The following is a 21,757-nucleotide window of genomic DNA, read 5'->3' as shown; positions in this document are numbered from 1 at the left end:
CTATCCATTTGCTGGATGTTGATTGTCAGCTCCTCGTGTGAGCCCAACAGATGCTTGGTGAACTGGCGTATTGCCTCTTAGGGGCCAGGTGGCAGTGGGCAGGCTCCCTTCACGACTGCACCAGATCTGTCACTCTTCTCCTGATGTTTGCCGACTTCGGCAGTGGCCACGACTACCAACATCAGGTCATTGGCACCGCTGATGAATAAATGGATGTCGTAGTTGTAGTGTATTCAAAGTAAGGCATTGTGAGCTTGGTTGGTTGGTTGGTTCGGTCTTCAAAGTATTGTGTACCGCGTGAAAGGATTCATCAATTCCAACATTGCCAAGAGGGCATTGGACGGTCCATGTTTAAAAGATGCCGACTCACTGACCTACAATATAACATACATATGACTTTTGGTACAAGAGTGAGTCAGGTTTTGAGTCTGCTTTCAAGTTTCCAGAAGTCAGGTTGAGATACGGGGAGCTCAGTGGGAAATGTCTGGTGATCTTTTTATTTTTTTATTTCCTTGATTCTAGGGATAGGAAGGTAATGAGTATTCTGTTATCAGAGGGCATGAGGGGAAACAGAATTGATGTCGAAGTCAGATAAATAAAAACGGTACAGACCTGCGTAAATGACTTGTTCATTAGAAGAAAAACGCTTTGAAGAAAAAATGTTACCTGAAACTGGAAGAAGTGAAGGTGTATAGAAGTGATGGTAAGAGTAGATTCAAGGGGAATTAAAACTTCTAGTTGTTGTGAACTTTCCGGCAACAGTATTCTGGAAGTTAATGTTGTATTTTGGAAGGCCAGAAAACCAGTGGTTCAATTCTACAATCAAGATATATCACATGACAAATGACACATCTGTGTAGAGTTGATGAAATGAGCTGACTTGGATCTATTGATATAAGTTCCCCATATATCCCTTTCAAGTCAAGTCAGATTTATTAATATAGCAAATTGAAAACCACAGGAGTTGAGCAAAAGTGCTTTACAATCAAGGCAAAGTATGGATAAATTGGAAGTAGTACTGTGATGACAGATTCAAAAACATTGTGAGTAAAAATGCAGCAGAAGACACAGGTGTTAAGATGACAGTAAATAAGATAAAGCAATGATAGACATGAAACAATATCATGAAACTAAATAGATTAGATTAAAAAAAAAGATAGACAAATTTGGAAATCAATGCTTTATTTTGCTGGTTATTATTGCTCATGTTGTCCATGCAAGCGTAAGCTGTCACAAGTAAATGTAAAACAGTAAATATTGTGGCACAGGCTGATGCCTCTTTGCTTTTATGAATGAGTCTTTTATTGTTTTGGTTCTGTAAATTTGCCATTTCTCGGCACATTGTGGCTCATCATGATGTGGCAAAGGTCTGTGACCTGCATGGTGTTTTGTGTTTGTTACAGGTCATCAATTTGGCACATTCGTAAATCCTTCTTTTTTTTCAGTCAATCATTTACTGGATTCATCTCTGTTAGAGGGGATGTTTTTTTTTGTCTGTCAGACGTTGGTGACTTCGACATAAATATTTCTTACGGGGTTCGCTCAGACATGACAGGACAGTTACGGTAAGAGCCACAATGCTCGGGAGGGTTGTGGTTTCTCTGCTGAGAAGTGCAGTTAACTGGAGAGTAATGATGTGAGGGAGCCTGAAAGAGTCTCCCCAGTTCTTTCACTGGCTGCCACCACTGATGGATCTTAAAAATGATATTGCAGTTGAAGAGGTAATAAATGACCGCTGTGAGCACGAGGGAGGCTCACCTGTTTCTTGCAGTGAATCATCGATTAAAGTTACCCATCCGTTTCCTCAGTCATTATTCATTAAGAGGACTCATTTATTTCTATTTGCTCACATCCAAGAGACAAAGTGTTTTCCTCATACTTCTTTCTCTATATAACTCTATATAGCTGTTTTTTGAAGACGTGGACTCCTGAAAATGTCGGAAAAAATTGGATATGGACATTTACCGGTGTTTGTCTTTCACATATGACGAATCAAGCAGCGATTGACCAAGTCAAATCTGTGTACAACAGCAGGAAAATCTCTGGGACATTCTGTGACTTATGTAAGGGCATGAGACTAACCTATATATATATATGGATATAAAGGGGCTTTAGACTACCACCTCAACAATAGACAGATGTTTATATTTTCGATGTTTGAATGTTTGAAATTGTTTGAATGTTTGAAATTATTTGGATGTTTTCACCTTCCTCTCCCCCTTTCCTCCTTACCTTCCCTCCTCTCCTCCTATCTCACTCCGGGAACGTAACTTTTTTTATTGTTACTGTCCAAACTTCCGTATCTTGCCGGAGCAGGTGTGAAGGGGGCACCCACTTTCTGGGCCTGGTGTTGGGATAAGCTTTCCCATATGTCAGTCCTAATTTTAAACCAAACCTTCCTCCTTCCCATCATTTCATTATCTCTGCCTTAGCCCAGACACCAGATAGTGTGCAAACAGAAAGGCGTAATAAATATTCTTCCTTTCTCTGCTTATTCTTCTCTGCCTGTTTTTAGATGCTTATGGATTGCCTTTGTCGTGAGCACTATTTCTCCTTTCTTTCCCGCCTCTACCGCTTTACCTCATTTGCCTCCTTCTTTCATCTTCTTTCATCATCATCTCCTCTGTATTTCCCTGTCCCTCCCTGTCTCCATGTCTCTCTTTACGCTCCACCCATTTCGTACAAATTTTAGTAGCTGGATTGTGATTGGGAGTTATTGAATTGCAGCGACTGAAATTGGGAACAGAGAACAGCTCACTTGTTGAACCACGAGAGCTCGATTATCACAAACACACAACCACACATTTCCCTCCATTGTATCCGTGCTCATTACTCATCACTCTGGCAGTCATGTCATTTATGTCAATGTTAGCTTTTAAATTATGTCTTCTGTTGCCTGCCATTATCCAAAACCCCTTATCGTACCATGGATGCACCCATACATGGGGTCTATCATGGGTGGCCCCATGAGCAATCTAAGGCCTAATCCTGGAAGGTGACATGTGACCATGGAAGATTTAGCATCAACACTTTTAATCCACTGATGGACTGGATGCCATCTTCTCAATGAGAGTCCAGTAGCAGAACAATCTAATATGAGCAGACAGACCCATGCTGGGGTAATTAGAGAGACTCTGCGACTGACAGTTGTAACTCGGTGTGTAGCCAGATGGCTGCACTGTGTTGTATAACCCACACCATCTTTTAATCAGCTGAGTAAGGGAAGAATATGAGTAATAATTTCCCAAGAGAGCAAATGGACTTTGACATTGCCTGAGCCATCCACTTATGATCCCAACCCCTCTTTTAGCACATGCATTACTATTTATAATATTTCCTAAAAAAGAAAATATCCAGATGTACATTAAATTCCACCACCTTTACCTTTATGATGATAACAAATTTTTATATTTCATCCTGTTAAAGTATCGGAACCAAAGTATGGAAATATTTGATCATAATTCATATTTATCTTTGGCAAATAGAATTAAAAGGAGCACTTTAGTGAATGTATGACCAGTTACTGTCAGGCAAATAAGTCACTATGATATTTATTCTTTGAACCATATCAAGCAAATTCTGTTATTTTTTGTAATATCTCCATTATAATGTAAATTGGATTATTCTGTTCCACTGACAAGCATGGACACTGGGGATTTTGCATAAATAAATCTGTAATGTCTACATACAGTCGACCTTGTGCATCATCTGCTTCTGCTTAAGTGGACAGGAGGACCACCATATTGATCTTGCCCACAGATGTACAGATATAATAAGCAATGTCCCTAACGTCAAAGAGTGAGACTGACTGTTTAATTCGATCAATACGTGATTTATTTTCTTTTTATCTGTAAACCAATTAAAAATGAAGAGATCCAGCATCCGAATGTGTCCGTACAAATGTTTTGTTCACTCATGTGTTCCGTCCTGTGTCCTCTTCGATCTTCTCTTGTCTCTAGATGCAAGAAGCCCTCTCTGCTCTGTCTGACCTTGCGCCGCCTCCAGTGTCCTCTACACCACCTGCGTATCAACAGGATCAAAAGCCCCCCATGGAGAGCCAAGGAGCCTATCGGAGCAGGAAGAACCCATCTTCTTCATCCTCCCACCGAGGACCAGACAGAGAAAGAGACCGAGATAGGGACAGGGATAGAGACAGAGATAGGGACAGGGATAGAGACCGAGATAGGGACAGGGATAGGGACCGAGATAGGGACCGAGATAGGGACAGGGATAGAGATCGAGATAGAGAAAAAGATAGAGACAGAGATAGGAACAAAGGAAGGGACAAAGAGAAAAAGAAGAAAAAACACAAGCGGAGGTCACGGTCAAGATCGAAGAGCAGACACGCCCTTCCCAGTGCCTACAGGAGAGGCCGCAGGTCCCGGTAAGACATTGTGGACACAACTACATACTCATCGACAACTGTCAGTGGAAGCGCTGAGAATCACTCTACCCACATTTTCGATTTACCCATTTATCTTCTTCCTGCATTGCTCCATTCACAAAAGCATAATTATTCACATCCATCATGAAAAAAAGTAATGTTGGATACTAATGGGAGGTTGACTGTTCTGATTTAATTGAAGTAATGAGCTTAGGAGGAGGACTCCCCTATTGTGTCGTTGTATCTATTTAGATGGATGGATAGATGGATTCATCCCCAAGGGAAATGTTGCAACAGCAATAATATAGATCACACGAATGCACATTGCTTACACACACAGACATAACGCAGGTAAAAGACACCGTATTTACATCTATATATACATTCATAATATTTAAAAATGAATGTAATAAACTAGAATTAGGATTTTAGAAGTACAGTTTTTTGTCAGGCTTACTGCTGAAAAAAATCCCTCTTGTGGGAAATTAAAGATATGAACTGAAGCGGCGGATGATACTTAATTTAAATAAAAGGGGAAGGAGTAACACAAGCTGTTCATATTCTACATGCCCTCCTATATTCTTTGCCTAAATTTGGCAGGTGTGCAAAAATAAAATCACGGTATATGGTATGGAATTATCAGTTATTCTAAATGTCTTACTTAACTCACTGACATTGTTGAATGCAATCTTCTAATTTTGCTTATGATTGGCACCAACTTCACGTTGTTGTGCTGTAAAATCAAATTATGTTACTTATATAAATCAAAACTAAGGCTTTCAATACCTCCGCAAACAATATAAGCAATATTAATGTGCCTCTTGAAGAAGCCTGTCTGTGATTGCTGCTTTTAAAGGTATTAAACACGTTATGTGACAGGCTGAGAACATGATGATTAATATTCCTCTTCAGTATAGCGCACTGCAACCATATGAAAAATATATATTAATGGAAATAAATTTATTTCCTATCCTTTCACTTGATTTTCTACTTGCGTTTGTTTCACTTTTGCTGCCTTTCGAAAGAGGGAGCAAGACAAACGAATGCATACAGCCTAAAGAAAAATGAAAATCGAGAACAGGAGAAATAAAATAATATGTAAGAACTTTTGAAGAAACAATTAAAAATGGGTTGCAAAGAAGTGATCAGGCAGGACTTTGGGTTGTTTTTTGGTAGTTTATCTGTCAGGCTGAATTGAAAAACATTGACCAGACAGGTTTGTTTTGCCCTCCAGCACAGACTGACAATACCTTGACTTGCCTTTCTTTTCTTGGTTTGTTGTCATAAAAAATGAGTATAATTTCCTTCTGTGACCCTTTATTTCATTTTTATAAATGATATGCCACTGATAGTGATGATAGCCACTGGGAGAAAATTAGTTGGTGAAAGGTGTATTATCTCTTATATTACCATTAAAACACTGTTTTCTTTTCAGGTTTTAGAAAACACTATTTGCATATTTAAGAGCTCATGTAATATACTGTTCAATGTAATTCCAGTGTAACCGTATCAGTTTGGTTTTACATTACTTGAAAGTACTGATATTTACTCTTCCACATAACCTCTTTCATTGTCACATCACTCTCTTTTCATCCTCTTCTGTTCTTCCGAGGTCGGTCTTCTGTAATTTAATGGCTTCCCCTGTCCTCCCTGTCTGGCCAGGTCCCGTTCACACTCCCCGGGGAGAAGAGACCGGAGGGGCGGCTCATCAGATAGGAGGCGTGAAGAGAAGGAGCGTGGGCGCCACCATCCCAGCAGCAGCTCCGGCCCACCCAGGAGGCATTCGACATCCAGGTAAACCGTGACAGCAGGTGTGACCAGCCTGTGATCAGAGGAAGAGTTGCGGGTCTTCACGCGCAGTACAACTGTGTGAAACTATTGATATTAACACCAAGGCAGAGAGCCGCATGGACGCTGACACAGTTGGGTGCCGAGTCTTAAATTTTTTATGTTTCAATTAGTTAAATACTAAAATAGTGGAAAAACTGATTGTATTGTGTGTGTGTGAGTGTGTGTGTGTGCGAGCAGTGTTTTACATCGATGCTGGCTAAAAAAACTAAAAATGCATTATCCCCAAATGACCTCTGAAGGAAGCTGCGATGGACGGCTTCCTCTTGCATACATTTAAATTCAATTAAGAATTTGCTGAATATACAAGCCCTGCCTCCCTTGACACGCTGCGTATTGTGTAGTGTTGCTGTCTGAATCTGAAATGTTTTTAACTCTGCTCTCGCTTTTGTCTCCCAGGTCCCCCCCTGAAAAAAGGAAGATTTCCTTGTCATCCTCAGGACAGATGCAAAGCGTAGGGTTCTCTTTCTCTCCGTACTCGTCACCCGGCAGAGTTTTGTCCCCGTCCGCTAGCCCCGCCTCCAGCCTGACCCATTCCAGGTAACCCTCCGCCGTCAACTGTCAAACCAATCAGCTCAGCATTTCGATCGCTTTCCCCAGGTTTCTTCGAGAGATTAAAAGGTTGTTGGGAGAGCTCGGGTGTACATGAGAACATTTCTAGAATTTTGAATTATTGGTTTTAAATCTGTCTTATTTAGCCCTATAGATTGCTGCCTTCAGGCCTGTGAAAGCCTCTGTTTCTCTAATATACAGCCGCATCGAACAGTCCAGTATTTCAGCAGTTGGCCATTGTAGCGACTTGTCAAAGCTGCGCTGATTCAAACCAAACTGAAAAGGAATGTCCAATTAATACCCTCTGTTTGAAGGTTTTTGACAAATACAAACTGCTTAGAACACGTTTCTTCTGTTATTTTGTCATCTCATGAAAATAATTTATTGTTTGCTTTAACTCTTCGCCTGAAAGGCAATTGTCCAATCGCAGCTTAGCAACCACAACAAGGCACAGCAGGGCCTGTCAAGCTTTGGATTCCTCCACGTTCCCAACATGTTCATGAGGCTGTAGCAACGGTGCAGCAAAGGTGTAAAGAATAGTTTAAAAGTTTTGTTTGTCTTCTCCCTGCTCTTAAATGACTTGCTTGGTGCTAACATGTCAGGGTCTCGGGAACAAAGCAGCTCTGTCCTGCTCTGTATTGGATATGGGAAATTTACTCTCTACTAAACCGCTGCAAATCTTGATACCTGAGGTAACATTCACCAAACGCATTAAGCCTCAAAGAAAGAGAAACGTACTGTTCGACAGTATTAACAATAAGGTGGACCTTGCCCAAGTACAAGCTAAGAAGCCCAAGGATTCTCCTTTTCCAAAGAGAAAGGTGGAAATATTTAATCCAGCCAGAGAGGCAGTCGTGATTTTTTAAAATCCATATGTAATGTGCCGTCATTACAAACTGCTGAATCATCCAACTGTAACACCAGCATTGTGAATCTGAAAGTCAGTAAAGACAAAGCTAGGGTCTTGTCAGTGGCGTCTTCTAAATCCAGTATGGATTTAAGATACTTGAAGCGTTAAATCTAAAGAGCCAGTGATATGTTGGCCCAGAGCCAACATCTCTCAGCTTCAAGGTCTTAAGGCACACAGGCCTTTCGCAGCAACAAACATAATCTCCTCTGATGTCTGGATGTTATTGGTTTACTGTTTAAAGTATATCCAACAAAGCAACAGGGCTTTATATATTAACGTGAGAATGCTACGGGGCACGATGTCACATGGACAAAAAAAATAAAAAATAAAAAATCTCACAGCTAAACCGTTCCCCTGTCCTCGGATTAAATGCACATTCATTGTGCTACAGTGCCTTAAAGTAGAGCGAACCATTTGCGGCAACAGACCAGCATGAACGAAAACATAACTTTCCCTTTGTATGCATCAACAAAGAAAATCACTGTCCTGTGGGCAAACATGACAGGAAGAAGTGGTACCTGGTTCACTGCAGCCGATTGGGTGCAATTTATTCTTTTAGAGTCAAATTCATTTTTTAGCTTGCGCTTTTTTTATCTCCCCTAATCTAATAGCACATTTTCAAGACAGGAAATTTTGTTTTGCCTTTGTGCCAGAGCCATTATGTCTTTAAGTCGTCCATCCATCCTTCCCTTTCTCCTGAATGTGATATGTGAAGATTTCCAAATCACTTGGACTCAAAAGAGAGAAATTATTAGATTTTGGCAAGAAGGTCAAGGTCACTGTGACTTCACATGCGTCCCAGTTCTCTCCCACTCATCCATTTTTGTATTTCTTTTAACTTAATCAGTCAAAATATTTAGAACAAGACTGGGAGCAAGGAAACAGCAAGATGACATTACAACATGGACAAGCTTTGCTCACCTATCACAGGGTTGAAACATAAACTGCATTTAGACAAAATGTCCAAACCCAACTTTCCCAACATTTTTTCCGTATTTCATGTCGTCATATTCACATACGAAGAACCCAGCAGGAGATTGTCCGAGTCAGACAGATTCCCAACAGCAGGACCGAGGGTGGCGTCGGGGTTAAGCGCCCACTCACTCTGAATCTTCACTCAAAATATTCTTCTCTGAGATTGTCCGGAGATGTTCAAGGTAACTGACAGGAAAAGATCAGGAAAAATGTCCGGAGAAATATTCACATTCTCACATTCAGCCCCCTTCCACACAAAACAGTACTAACGGGTGCTCTGCCTTGCTCATTACTTTGAACGATATAAATGTATATCAGGAATACCTGGAACGAATTTCACATCACATACAAACGTCCACTGGGACTCGAGGATTAATTGAACCGAGTTTGGTGGTCAAAGGTCCCTTTGACATCACAAAGCACCGTTTTGGCCAGAGGTCAATAATTCATACTCCAATGACACTATGACAAAATTTCACACAAACGTCCAATAGGGTTAGCGCCATAACTCGGGAACATGGGGGACGATTGTGAGCATATTTTCTGCAACCTTATTGGCTGGCGTGGGCACACAACCACAGTTCTGTGTTATCTTTAGCTTTTTGTTGCTTGTATTGTCTTTTCAGACAGGTGCAGTTATTAGATCAGCCACATACGCAAAATAATTCCTGGAGGAGATTAATTGTGTCAACAGAGGTTCTGCATCGCCTGCGTAGGCAGCGGCACGAATGTGTGTGTGAACGAATTGAGCTGGTTTCTAGGCTCTCGCTGTTTACTTTCCGCAACGGAAGGAGCGAGAGCAGCGGAACACAATGATCCCACGCTTTATTATGTAAAGAGGTGTAATACTTAAGATAGGTTGACACACACATACACACACATTTCCCCTTTGGACTGACGTCTAAAAGAACTCAGCAGCAGTTCTGTTCCGCCGTTTCCTTTCACCTGTTGGGTTCAATCAACTTGACGCACATGACATTTCTCTATTTTTAAAGTCCGTTGATAAATTATGAGCCGTTAGATGGTGGAGAGATTGAAAGCTTCCTGACAGAGTCATGAAGTCGAAATTGGAGTCCTGCAATTTTGGCACTTTTTGCCGTTTGTCTACATGATTATACACTCGGCTGCATTTGACGGCGTCGACGTGGTAGTTCTGGTTTGGTCTTTGTATATTTCAGATTTCACAGGTCACATTTCTCTTTTACCCCTCTCTCCTCTACCCTCCGCCGCTCTCAATGCCTGTCCAACTTTGAACTTTTCAGGAGATATCATGAATATTGTATATCCTATCCTGTTAACATGATTGGCTTTCTTCTCCCCCCTTCCCTCTCGTTCTCCCTCTCTCCTCTCCACAGGGGCGGCTCTCAGGAGAAAGACAAGACAGTGTCCTCATCCATTGTATCCTCTGTTCAGTCCAAAATAACTCAGGTACCGTTCTTTGTTTTTTGTCCCAGGTGACTTCTCTGTTAAAGCTTTACAGCCTCCGCAGCACAAGCACTGAGTGCTGTCCTGTTTACACGGTAGAAATGGGAAGGATGTAAAGCGATGTTCATTTTCACACAAAATTGCTTGTCTAAATATGGCATTGAATTCATTTTCTATTCCATCAACAATATTCTGCATTATCTACTATATGTTTTTACAACATCCTCATGCATTATAGTTTATTACAAAAGTATGTTAGTATTTTAGCCTTTCTGCTCGGATTTGCTCTCATTCGGCCACGACGGCGTTAGTGAGGTCGGCCACTGAATGTGGGCGTTGAGGTCTGGCTCCAAAATTCATTTCGAGAAAGTTTTTAATGGGGTTGAGTAAAGGGCCCAACTCAAAGCGGTTGCCCTAAAGTTGTAAGGAAAACTTTTTGTCGAAGGTTGTGTTCACATTTGTGTTTTCTTTTGCTCTGGTGCAAATTGACAAACCTGGTCTGACGTGCCTTGGGCGGGGGCAAGAAAGTCAAATACAGGAAGAAGATTCTGTATTCTGAACAATGGCAAAACTGTTAGCAGCAGAATACCAAACGCACAAATCATCTTGAAATGGACTTGATTAAGACCACCTCCCCTCAAGAGTCTCAGTGTAATTGTTTTGGCCTGAGACTAAAAATGATCCCTTAAGAATCACTGTTGTGGCTTTAGGTTTTCCCTGAATTTGAACTAAGGTGTCAGACCCAAACCATGAGAAACAGCCCCAGACCCAAAAGGACACAAAAGAATCTAAGCTTCTCCTTAGACTTTTGGCCATCTTGTGTATTGTAATGACTGGGTTTAATATGCCCATTTAAATGAAGCCAAGCGTTTTGTTTAGCCGCAGACTGTTGTTGGGACCACTCGGGTTCAAAGAGCTCACGGTAAAAAGGAATAATGGGTCTGAATAAATGCAACGCACTCATTAGTCTCAATGTAACCTCGCGCACACCTCGCCAATAAATTCAGAGTCCGGTATTCATTTCCGTGCTCCAACCCCCCGGTTACAATCTGTGATGTCCAATTCATCACTGCGTTCGCTAATACACAACAATCGAATGCGTGCGCACGTACCTGTTCTGTAAGAGGAATAGCTGTATGATTTGCTAAAAAAGCTATAAACTAAATGGATTGAAGGAAGAAGGAGAAAGAAAAAACGGCTTCTCTTTACTTATTTATTTTTCTTTTACAGTTTTGTTGCACTATGTCCTGTCTGTCGAATGAACAGAAAGGGCTCCAGTGGCATTAAGACAAAAGCAAATCACAAACTGCTAAGTTAAATGTTTTCCTATATTCATTTTATTTTTTGCAGCCTGCTTTGGAAACAATGAGAAAATTTCCCAGACAAATTTCAAAATCAATATGCCTCAATTGTCAAAGTCCCAAAATCAATACTAAGTCGAAAGACATTTCTGCAGCTTCCTTTAAACTGTATGAGCTCCTCTGCATTTTCCAAACCAAATCACTCTGTTTAATAATCAGTTATTGTAATTGCTACTATCAAGGCATTGCACGACGTGATGCAATACTCTGATGTTCTGATTCTAATACAACTGCAAGCGTTACACCAGATGTGTGTGTGTGTCTGTGTATACAGAGTAAATGTGAACGGTGACTTTGGTGATATCTGGCAACTAAATGTTCTGTGAAACGCGTAGCGTAAAAAGTGGACGAAGAGAATGTCCAGTGTGGGACTCGAGCCTAATGGAGGTCAACAGAGTGTGAATGCAGAGGCAACACTTTCACTGTGATACACAGAATTTGGACCTTTTTTGTCTCCTCTGGCCGCGGGCAACTCTGCGTGTACCACAGAGTGACAGTGTGAGTCAGTGTGTTTCACCAAACATCTCTTGATGCTTCCTCTCAAGATAAAAAAGAAAAAAAAACCCATCTAGTTTCTTTCCTCTTTCTTATTATCTCACACAAACAAACGCCAGCTCCTTCTCCCTCATTCATCTCGACGCGCCAACAAAGGCTCGCCTCGTGAAAACACTGCATCCGCCGCTGTTGCAACATGCACAAGCCTCACAACCGCTAACTACTTGTACCCCATCTGTGATGTTTTACAAACACATCTTGAATAATTCAGCGCATCCTCATCTGCCTAATGGTCTCTTCTTTCCTTAGGGTGCTTGGCTGCTATTTGCCTCATCCCGTCTCTTATACTCCTAATGTTTGTCTTTGTTCCTCTGTCTTCTGTCTCCTCTCCGTCTCTGCGATGTGTTTGATGCGGTTTATTCCGTTCGGTGCACTTTTGAAAAGTAGCTTCTTCACCTGTAACGAGTCTAAAAGGGGAAGCGGTGGAGGAGAACTTATAAGAATGTGTGAGTTTTAGATGGAGAGTAGGCTCCATGTGTTGGAATAGCTGGACGTTCGCAACTGTGGGTTTGTTCGCAACTGGCGGCAAGTCTGTGACATTTGCTTCCCGAGTGTGTGATGCAGTTTGCTTTCAAACTGGTCTGGATTTTAAAACTCTTAAACTGTAATGGGTTAAAGGGGGGCAAAAGCCGCACATTATTATTAATTAATCGTGAAGTTAATTGCGTTTCCTTCTCAGGCCGTCACCGGCCCCTTTATGAGAAGCCTTTTCCTTTAATTCTTTACCTGCTGCTATCAGTTTTTTTGTTTTTTTTTGAGGGATGCTTCTTCAAGATCGGACAAAACTTGACATTTTGAGTCAAATCTTCACAAATACATCGCATCAAAAATAAAATATGTAGGTCAGATGGAGATGGTGAAGTAGAATGTAGGTGGTGGGTTTCTCAGCCTTGGTGCACTCTCCGATTGCTCTTGTTTTCACGGACTGTTGAATGATATAAAGAATATTCAGGTTAACATCCTCATTCGGTTTTATTATTTACCAAAGTTGTAATGTGACTTGATATATGATTTTTGCCATACTGCAATTTGCCAAAGAAAACACTTAATGCTGAGACATATTCAGCTGTATTTAAGCTACCGTCCACTGAGTTGATAATAATTGGGCGTATTGTTTGTCACATTTTCTGAATACCTCTTTGTGTGTCTGCTCAGACACAACGGGGTTCAGATAGAAACCGTCCCTTTGAGTGATTTGATGCGACAGCTCCTTCCCTCTGTGATTACAGCTGTTAATTTGTCTCATCTGTCAAGGAAAGCTCAGGGGTGGATATTTGTCCAAGCGTGTTTGAATCACTCTCGGGACGCAAAACGAACACTCCCAATTCTGCAATGCAAGCATTCGCCCCCCGAGTCGGCGAAATAAAATCTACACGTCGTCCACCTCAATAGGGAGGGAGAAAGGAAAGTCTAAAACTATAAATTGCATTTTGGATATTTCCCGTATGCCACACGCTCTACTCCTTTTTGTAACTGCAGCTTTCTACAAATGACACTGTTCTTTTTCCTATCATCGACTTATTTACATAATGCATTTTCTGAGGACGCTCAGCAGGTCAGACGCTAAAATTGAGGATTAACATCCTTTAGATACAAGGAAGAGGCAATTTGGGTCCTCACTGTGTATTATTCTGCACTTAAAATATATATATATATATATATATATATATATATATATATATATATATATATATATATATATATATAACATGTTTAAAGATGCATGAAGGAACTCCTGGTGGGAAAGACAAAGATGGGAAAGGGGGAAAAACAACAGCTAAAACAAACAAAGAGCTAAAAGCATCTAGAAGCTGAAGAGAACGTTACATTGGAAAGTTGATTCTCACGGGAGCAGCTCTACTGACAGGTCATTGACGCGACGTGGAGTTATCTCATTTACTCATAACAGGAGCTAGTTGAGGAGCTGCAATACACGGGAGTGTTAAGCATAAAGGTTTAATTCCATTTGGCAGTTATGGAAAAAGCTCACTGCTTTTCCCCCTCAGTATTTCCAATGCACAGTTATAGATTCTAGACTTTTTTTTCTCCCCTTGCCCTTCTTAAATGGTGCTGGCGAAGAATCAAGTTTATCCAAAAATGTTCACCAGGTAACGCAGGATGTCGAGCCACAACACCAACGCGGTCTGGTGTAAACGTCCCTCGGGCCTTTATCACGCGGCAGCCGCCGCTCTGCCCCAGTCGGCGGCGGTGTTTTACCCTCAGGCGTTTGTTTTTTTAGCAACTTGCCGGTTTCATCAGTTCTGAACATTCTCATTCCTCACACCCATGGTGCATGAATCTCTGTCTGCAATATTGTGCTTTAAGTGCATTTTTTTATATTGTCCAGTCCTACAATTTAATGTAGTACATTAACAATCAATCAAACTATGTTTTAGAAAGTGCTTTACAGGTGATTGACTAAACATAGGATGTTAGAAGTGAATCAAAGGCATACCAAAATATTGGTCAATGAAAAGACATCAATATAAGAAGCATAATTAAGTTACCAAAAGACGTATGAAAATAACAACAAAAACTAAAAAGAAAAAATACTAAGATAGTATAACGTCAATAATGTGAAATGTAAAATAAATAATGATCATCACTCAAATTTAAGTCGAAGAAATATGTACAATAGAACCATAAAATTATGACACACTTTAAATAAAAGATCCTCTGTGCCAGCGACTTGGAACATAACGGTTAAAAGCACCTAATGTTTTCGTTCCGCTTCGTGGATCAGCTAAAAGAAGATTACCAGAGGAACTTAGGGGCCTTCCTGATGAGTAGTCCGGTAGTCCTCAAGTCCATGTAAAGCCTTATGAAGTAATAAAATCAATTTAAAATCAATACCACAACTTTACCAGTGTTGAGACTGTACAACAGGTTTTTTTTTTTACTCTCCTTTTGGCCTCAAACTCACCTTTTCTCTGTCTCTCCTCTGTTCTCAGGATCTGATGGCCAAAGTGAGAGCCATGCTTGCCACCTCCAAAACCTTCCAACCTCCCAATTCCTAGAGACAGAGAGAGGGCAACAGCTTTCCATTCGTCACGACGGCCTCGGCCAATCGGCGGGCAGCACTCTCCGATTTCTTCCGGAGACTCACGTGATCTGGATCTGTCTCCCCCTTGTTCCTCGATTTATCATTTCGATCTTGGTCTGAGCGTCGACAGATCCACCTTGGCCGCTGCACGTCTTCAGGAGCGTTGTGCGAGTGACGCACGGTTTCACACCCAACCTGAGAAAAACAGTTCATCAGCCGAGAGATCACGTCGGCAGTTGGACATGTTTTGTTGCAGGGAGAATTAAATAATCTGCGTTATTTTGTATCCCGTTTGAAGACACTGCTTCTCTCCCACGTGTTGACAGCCATTCTTTGCAGCATCACCTAAAGCTGCAGGAGGTCTGTATTCTCTCCTTCTATGAAGGGCCGTGTTGTTTTTGATCGTTTTATTTCCACACCCCCCCATCTGCGATTCTCCGCTGTCTGCCTTCCGTCTTATTTCCTCCCCCAGCCACCTTCTCTCTCCACCACCTCAACCTCATCTTCTCGAGAAGCCGTTTAAAATGTAATTCTTTTCCCCTCAAACTCTAGTTCGTGGCCTTCTATTTTTGTTTGCTAGTTCGTGCTGTAATGAATTCATTGCAGAACGACTTTCTAATCCGAAAGGTGAATAAAGTTTCAATTAAGATTTATCTGTGGCTACTTCTACTTCTTTTTAAGGGACAGTTTGCATGATGGCCGCGCCCCCCCCCCCCCACCCCCCCCGCGCCCAGTCCTTCCGTTAACTCTTCTTCACTTGCGATAAGATGGTAGAAATTATGTCTCCCAAACCTTCACCTTCATTTACTACGCCAAGTTGAGTGCCCAAGCAGCCTTGCCGATAAACCCCACAAATAACATTTGATCACCTGCTTGCTGCTTGCGACTCCCTGCACGGTTCAACCAGGGTGCAGAAATTGTTAGTTGATTCCTGCTTGATGACCTCATGAGGAGTACAAGCTCATAAGAGATTACATTTTCAGAATAGATAACCCCTTTAAAGCCACGGAGAGCCTTTAAGTAATCAATGAGATGTCAAAATCAATTCTGAGATAAATGGGCTACCAATGAAAAAAAAAATGAGACACTACAGGGCCGTTCTTTTCACACATTTTAATTATTGAAATAATTTTTTTTTTTTAAATTAAAATAACTTTGCTTTGCATACGTAAGTGAAAGGAAAATGAATGTAGAGTCTGGCTACCAGTTTAGTCCTGCGGTCAGACCAGGTGAGCCAAAACAATCAATCAAACATCTTTCAAACATATCAAGTGCAATTCAAAGAGCTTTATAGGCAAAACATAGAATGTTAAAAGTGAATTTAGAGACTAATCCCATTCCTAAACAATCAATAATTCAAAAACGACAATAAAAGAAAGGTAGTTAAGATAATAAAATATCTAAAGATAAAAAAACAAATAGAATGACAAAGTACTACACAAAATGAATTATACTACGGAAGTAAAAGGTCAATAAAGTTAAATATAGTAAAATAAATAATAATGATGCCCACTAAAATAATGCTGAATATAAATTAAACCATAAAATCACAACCACATTGAGCACCACAGCCTTCTCACTTCCATCCAGTATAATAAAAGCCAACGTCGTCCTTTTTCCTCGCCACCCTTTTACAAACCATTAAAAACCATCCAGCTGCTCCACCGACCAGGAGGCTCGGATCCTCATGTGTAAAGCTCGACTACAGCAGCGCTAAATTCTCCCCGTTCACCATCAGGGAAACTCTGCAAGAACATTCGACGCACCAAACAAAGTGAAGAAGTGCTTCAAGCCTCGGGGCCACGAGAATGCTGAATATTTCTTCCCCCCTGACAAACACGAACAGCTGACACACAAACACAGTTTGCAGCTGATGTTTTTTTTTTTTTTTTTTTTCCTATTATATTATTCTCCCCGAATATATTGATTCGCTGTTGTTTTCGCAACCTATTTGTTCGTACGGCAGCAAAGAAATCCTGAACTCATTTCCACCACTGTGCTATGTAATCTATGCTATTACATCTTTAACCGTCTATACATGCTGCTTTGGATTTAAGGTTTGATTGCGTATTTTTAAATCTGGGCCCTTATTTTCCATCCTTTATGATTGTTTGTTTGAAATGAGCCCAATAACAAACAACCACAAAACTGCAGCAATGTAATCGGAGGGGGCATTTTTTCTGTATCAAAAAGGGAATGCCGGGTCAACAAAATAACTTAAGCTACTAACATTTAACTTCACCCTGCCTGCAGCAGGTCTCTCCGCCCTGGAAAAAAGGGCTTTGTGTAGGATTTCTTCTTCTTGTGCAGCAGTAGTCATCTCGGTCAAACGGTGACTGCATACACGATGACCTGCAGGGTGCAGAGCATCTGTCCCCTAAAGGGTCGGCCTGTGAATCTTTGACATAACAGTTAGTGATGCTCCCTGTACTTGTAATAATATTAACGTTTCTCCTCTGTTCCCATGACACCTCTTTCTTGCTCGGGCTACAGCCACACTGATAATACATTTTTCGTTTTCAAAACTAAAATGATCTCCGTCCACTCGAGCGTTTTGGCTCCCTATCAATTATATTGAACGTGGTGTTAACAGGAAGCAGATATTCTTCTCCGCAGTCGGTTGCTTGCCTACAGAAAATACTACAAATTGCGAAGGACAACAACGGTGAAAAGTGAGAGCATGGATTTCTTTCCTCGGACTGACGACGAGGTAAGCGTTTATCATTTTTTATGCCTTCAACGTTAGTAGTCGACTTGTGAATCCTAGCGACCAATCGCGAAGCGAATGCAGGAGGCTGCGTCGCTGTGTCCAAACGTGACCGTTGTTGCTCGTCTATATTACAACGCAGCCCCCGAGTTTTCAAACTAAAACGGGGCGAGCAGAATTTTCCAAACTTCTCCCACGTTGACACTGTCGTCTTCTCGCCACAACACATCTCCTGCAAGACTTCTGACACCTGACGTTCTACCAATTAGTCACACACTTCTAATATTAATCTGAATCTGTCAGTGGCAAAGACGAGCACTTTTAGTAAGAGTACCTCAATGTGGGCCAGTGCCTCTTGGGATCATATTTCATCTGATTCCTGGTGGCTGGCTATAACATTCTCGCTCAATATTGCAACATTTTTGGGCCCCGTTAATCAATTAGACCAAAAAATATGGAAAATATCATGTTTGAAAATACTGGAATTATCCTTTTCACTGTACGAGGCAAAATAGCTGCCACAGACATACACTGACCTTCATTCGCTTCACGTCAGTCAAAGGATCAAAAAAGGTTTTTTTCTAACAACTCAGCCACTTATATTAAAAATATTATATAAATATTTGAAACTTTTGAATGTTGGTCCCACTGCAGCACTTGGACATTGATTCTGGCAAAAAGGTTCAGCCTGTATTCACAGCCTGATTTCAGTCCTGTGTTGTCCAAAGACAGCTCGACTAGACAGAGTGGGAAATTGGAAAAGTCTTATCTGCACGAGTGAAACTACTTTGTCTCATCTGGAAACAATACTGCAGAGGACAAAACAACGTGAGCACCAGAGAAATATGATTTGTTTGAGAATGTGTCTCGGAGGATGTGGATTCAACCCAATGATGGATGGAGTCTTGTGTTAGATTGCTTGATACTGTATCTAGCCGGTGGAAAAAGTAACTGCAACACTAATAAACACACCAATATGACGTTTTATTGTAGCTGATCATAAAAAAAAGTGTCCAAACGTGACGAGAAGCATTTTGTGTTTTTGTTTGTTTGATCAATGACCAAGATTGAGACCACTCTATGAAGAACACACATCCAATTATGTTACATATATTTTTTATGAGGGTGCAAAATTTAGACACAGCGACCATTAGCTGTTTTGAATACCTAAAGGTCTGTAGTTCTGTAGTTCACTATTGTTTAGCCCAAAACGCATGTTGGAAACGCTGCAGCGTGGGGGTAAAGCTGTGTGCCATGCAGCTCCGGGCCCGACCCACCGAGGTAACGTACATACTGCACAATAGTGACATTTCCATCCTGATGGTAATATTAGAGCCCTCGCTGTACTTTTCACTCCTCTGTTTTGTTCACTTTCAAGCGAGGGAGCCGAACGTCTCGCAGAAAAGGTCAAAACGAGGTGCAGCGATATTCGCGCTGGCGAAGAACGCTCTTGCATCTGACAGCACTTTTCCTTTGTACGAGACTCCGTATTGATTTCCACACTGGCCTGTTAGATAACTGCCGGGGCTGCTTCTCAGTATTTTAAAAAGTTGGTCCAGGTGAAGAAACAAGTCATTTGAAAGGCGACCAAGTCATCGACTGAAGTATCTTGAGTCGAGTCACGGGTCCTCGAGGGCGCAAGTCACAAGTAAAGTCTCAGGCCGCTCGTGGACACATGAAAATCTTAAAATAAAATAACTTGCATGATGTAGGTACTTTGTATTTACACACCAGGTTGCTGCATATTTAATACATAAAAAATGTCAACAATGACAAAATACAATAGTTGCCTTTGAAACACTTCCCTTTTTATTACACGTTTCATTATTGTGTATTTATTTAGTGAATACACATTTTAGCCTTTTACTCTTTATTTAGCTTTTTCATTACTTACTTGTAGCTTCCCTACAAAAAAGTTTTTTTCTCCCCCCACACCATTACACTTGTATAACCGACGGGACAATAAACATCATGAATCTTGAACAACTGCAAATGATAGCTGATTCCAAGATGATTCATAAAACCTGCCGACTACAACGCAAGAATAAAACTGGTTTTCTATGCAACAGCGTTGAATCTGTCAGTGGAGAATAGTGCAGCATGTTTTTCTTTTTACTTTACATTCTTTATCAAATGAAATAAACTGACCCGTGACGTATATTTCCAAGGTTCCCCTACTTGCGAAGCTGTGAAGAACTCCTTTTGAACAGCACCAAATGACAGACATAGAAAATAGAGACAAGCTGGTGAACACAGTGGAGTGTTTAGTCGGTAAATGGACAATTCTTTCCCTCGGGAGGTGGTGGAGACCAAATCAGAGCTAAAAGAATAGTCAGTTTTGACTTCCAGACACAGCTCCAGATGAACGTGTCAGTGTTGTGTTTGCAGCTTGTGGCCAAAAATCACAGGATATACTGATGTAAGATATACACCTTTTTTTAAGATCCCCTACTGCAAAACTCCTTTTTGCTCAACATAGTCCTACATGTCAAACGGCGTGCCTGCAATCTCACAGATTGATTACTTTATGAAATTTGGGGCGAACGCCATGAATAATACAACGCTTCTTATAGTTTCCTTTGCAAGAAATGATGAACAGCTCTACGGATAACAAGAAGGAGTCTGTGAGCCATTCATTTAAAAATGTCAGACTCGGCGACAGTGTCTGAAGGCTCAACTGTACACAGCGGTGCATGACAAGTTGGGGCTGTGCAACTGCACCAAATTCAGACAAGGAAAATATTTATCATTTCACGAGCCGATTTATAAAATAATTGGCATTCCCTCCCTCTTATCAGCCGGTGTCCCGATACTGTACGACACGCGGGTCAAAAAAAATGCAGCCGGCAGTTCACCGGGCCGATCCAGAGTGTGCGGGAGAAGACACTTATTTTATTACTTCTGCCCTTTATCTGTTTGTACAGCTGCACCGTCTTTGATAAGGCGAGCGAGTGATGCCTTATGCAGAGTTTTTTGGTTTTTTTTCAAAGGGTAACTGTGCACTATCACAGCGGAATAAATAAGTATGAGTCAAACAGAAGTCTAGTGAAGAACATGTATATGCGGGATGAGACCGTATATCCCTTTATCGCCGAAGCAGATAGTCTCATACTCCGTCTGAGCACACATGGAGATTATGCAACATTCAGCTCCTTTGGCCCATATTCCAGATGTCAAAAGGAGACAAGAAAAAGGTCACGATGCAGTCGCCTGGTGTTTGCCTCAGCATATTCTTAACCCCCCCCCCCCCCCATTAATTTTACAAGTTTAGCATCATAGTTGGCAAATGGTGCAGCGCTGATTATTCTTTTGAAGCCTTCACTATAAATCATGGATATGGCCTGCAAGGTTAAAACATGCTTGTAGAGTTAATTGTAATATGTTGGCAAAAAAAGCTGTAGAAAGTGAGAAGAGTGGCTCTTAGCTGCGGACAACCAAGGTCATTCTGACCTGTGTTCTTCACTTCTTGTCATAGTAATAAACCAAAAAGTAAGCAATTCTCCTGGACTATGGTCGCGTTCTATGTATCTTTCAGCTCATTGTTTTGCTATTACGACCGGCAACCTAATTTTTTATTTTTTTGTAACCGTTCTCATCAGCATTCTTTCCGACACAAAAGCTTCAAACTACTGAACTACTTCTTGCCAGGCACAAAGTTGCAGACTTACAAAATTGTAGGGTGGTGGAGACCAAATCAGAGCGGGAAAAATAGTCAATCCAGGCGGCCAGATGTGTAAAGAAGCAACTGAAAACTAACATACTCAATTTTCACCATATTAACTTTTTGATGTGTCAGTTGGCACAGACTATAGTGTAGATATACAGGTTTGAATATCTTTTAAAAATGGATGAGTACTGTATGATATACACCGACATCTACTTTTTATTGTTATTGAGATTTTGCACCATCTATGTATAGAATGCTTCCATCTTGGTCATGGCCATATGGTCACATACATCATTTATGGCGTGCCTTACTTCATGCACGATAAATTTA

At 41.1% G+C, this 21,757-nt stretch overlaps 1 protein-coding gene across 4 annotated transcripts in view; it reads left to right on the top strand.

The window, feature by feature from the left end:
* The window catches only part of LOC118284878 (splicing factor SWAP), a 44,377-nt gene extending 28,671 nt beyond the window's left edge, over positions 1 to 15,706 (top strand). For all 4 annotated transcript variants that reach the window (XM_035608041.2, XM_035608042.2, XM_035608043.2 and 1 more), the window contains 5 exons: positions 3,960 to 4,384; positions 6,047 to 6,178; positions 6,632 to 6,772; positions 10,025 to 10,097; positions 14,962 to 15,706. In XM_035608041.2, coding sequence (XP_035463934.2) covers positions 3,960 to 4,384; positions 6,047 to 6,178; positions 6,632 to 6,772; positions 10,025 to 10,097; positions 14,962 to 15,027 — 837 coding nt within the window. In that variant the 3' untranslated portion in view covers positions 15,028 to 15,706. The remainder of the gene's footprint in view (positions 1 to 3,959; positions 4,385 to 6,046; positions 6,179 to 6,631; positions 6,773 to 10,024; positions 10,098 to 14,961) is intronic.
* Positions 15,707 to 21,757: the final 6,051 nt, after the last annotated feature.

This window comes from Scophthalmus maximus, chromosome 20 (assembly GCF_022379125.1).
Source record: "Scophthalmus maximus strain ysfricsl-2021 chromosome 20, ASM2237912v1, whole genome shotgun sequence".
Lineage (NCBI taxonomy): Eukaryota > Metazoa > Chordata > Actinopteri > Pleuronectiformes > Scophthalmidae > Scophthalmus > Scophthalmus maximus.
Note: the sequence above shows the minus strand (reverse complement) of the source record. Positions and strands in the feature narration are given on the sequence as shown.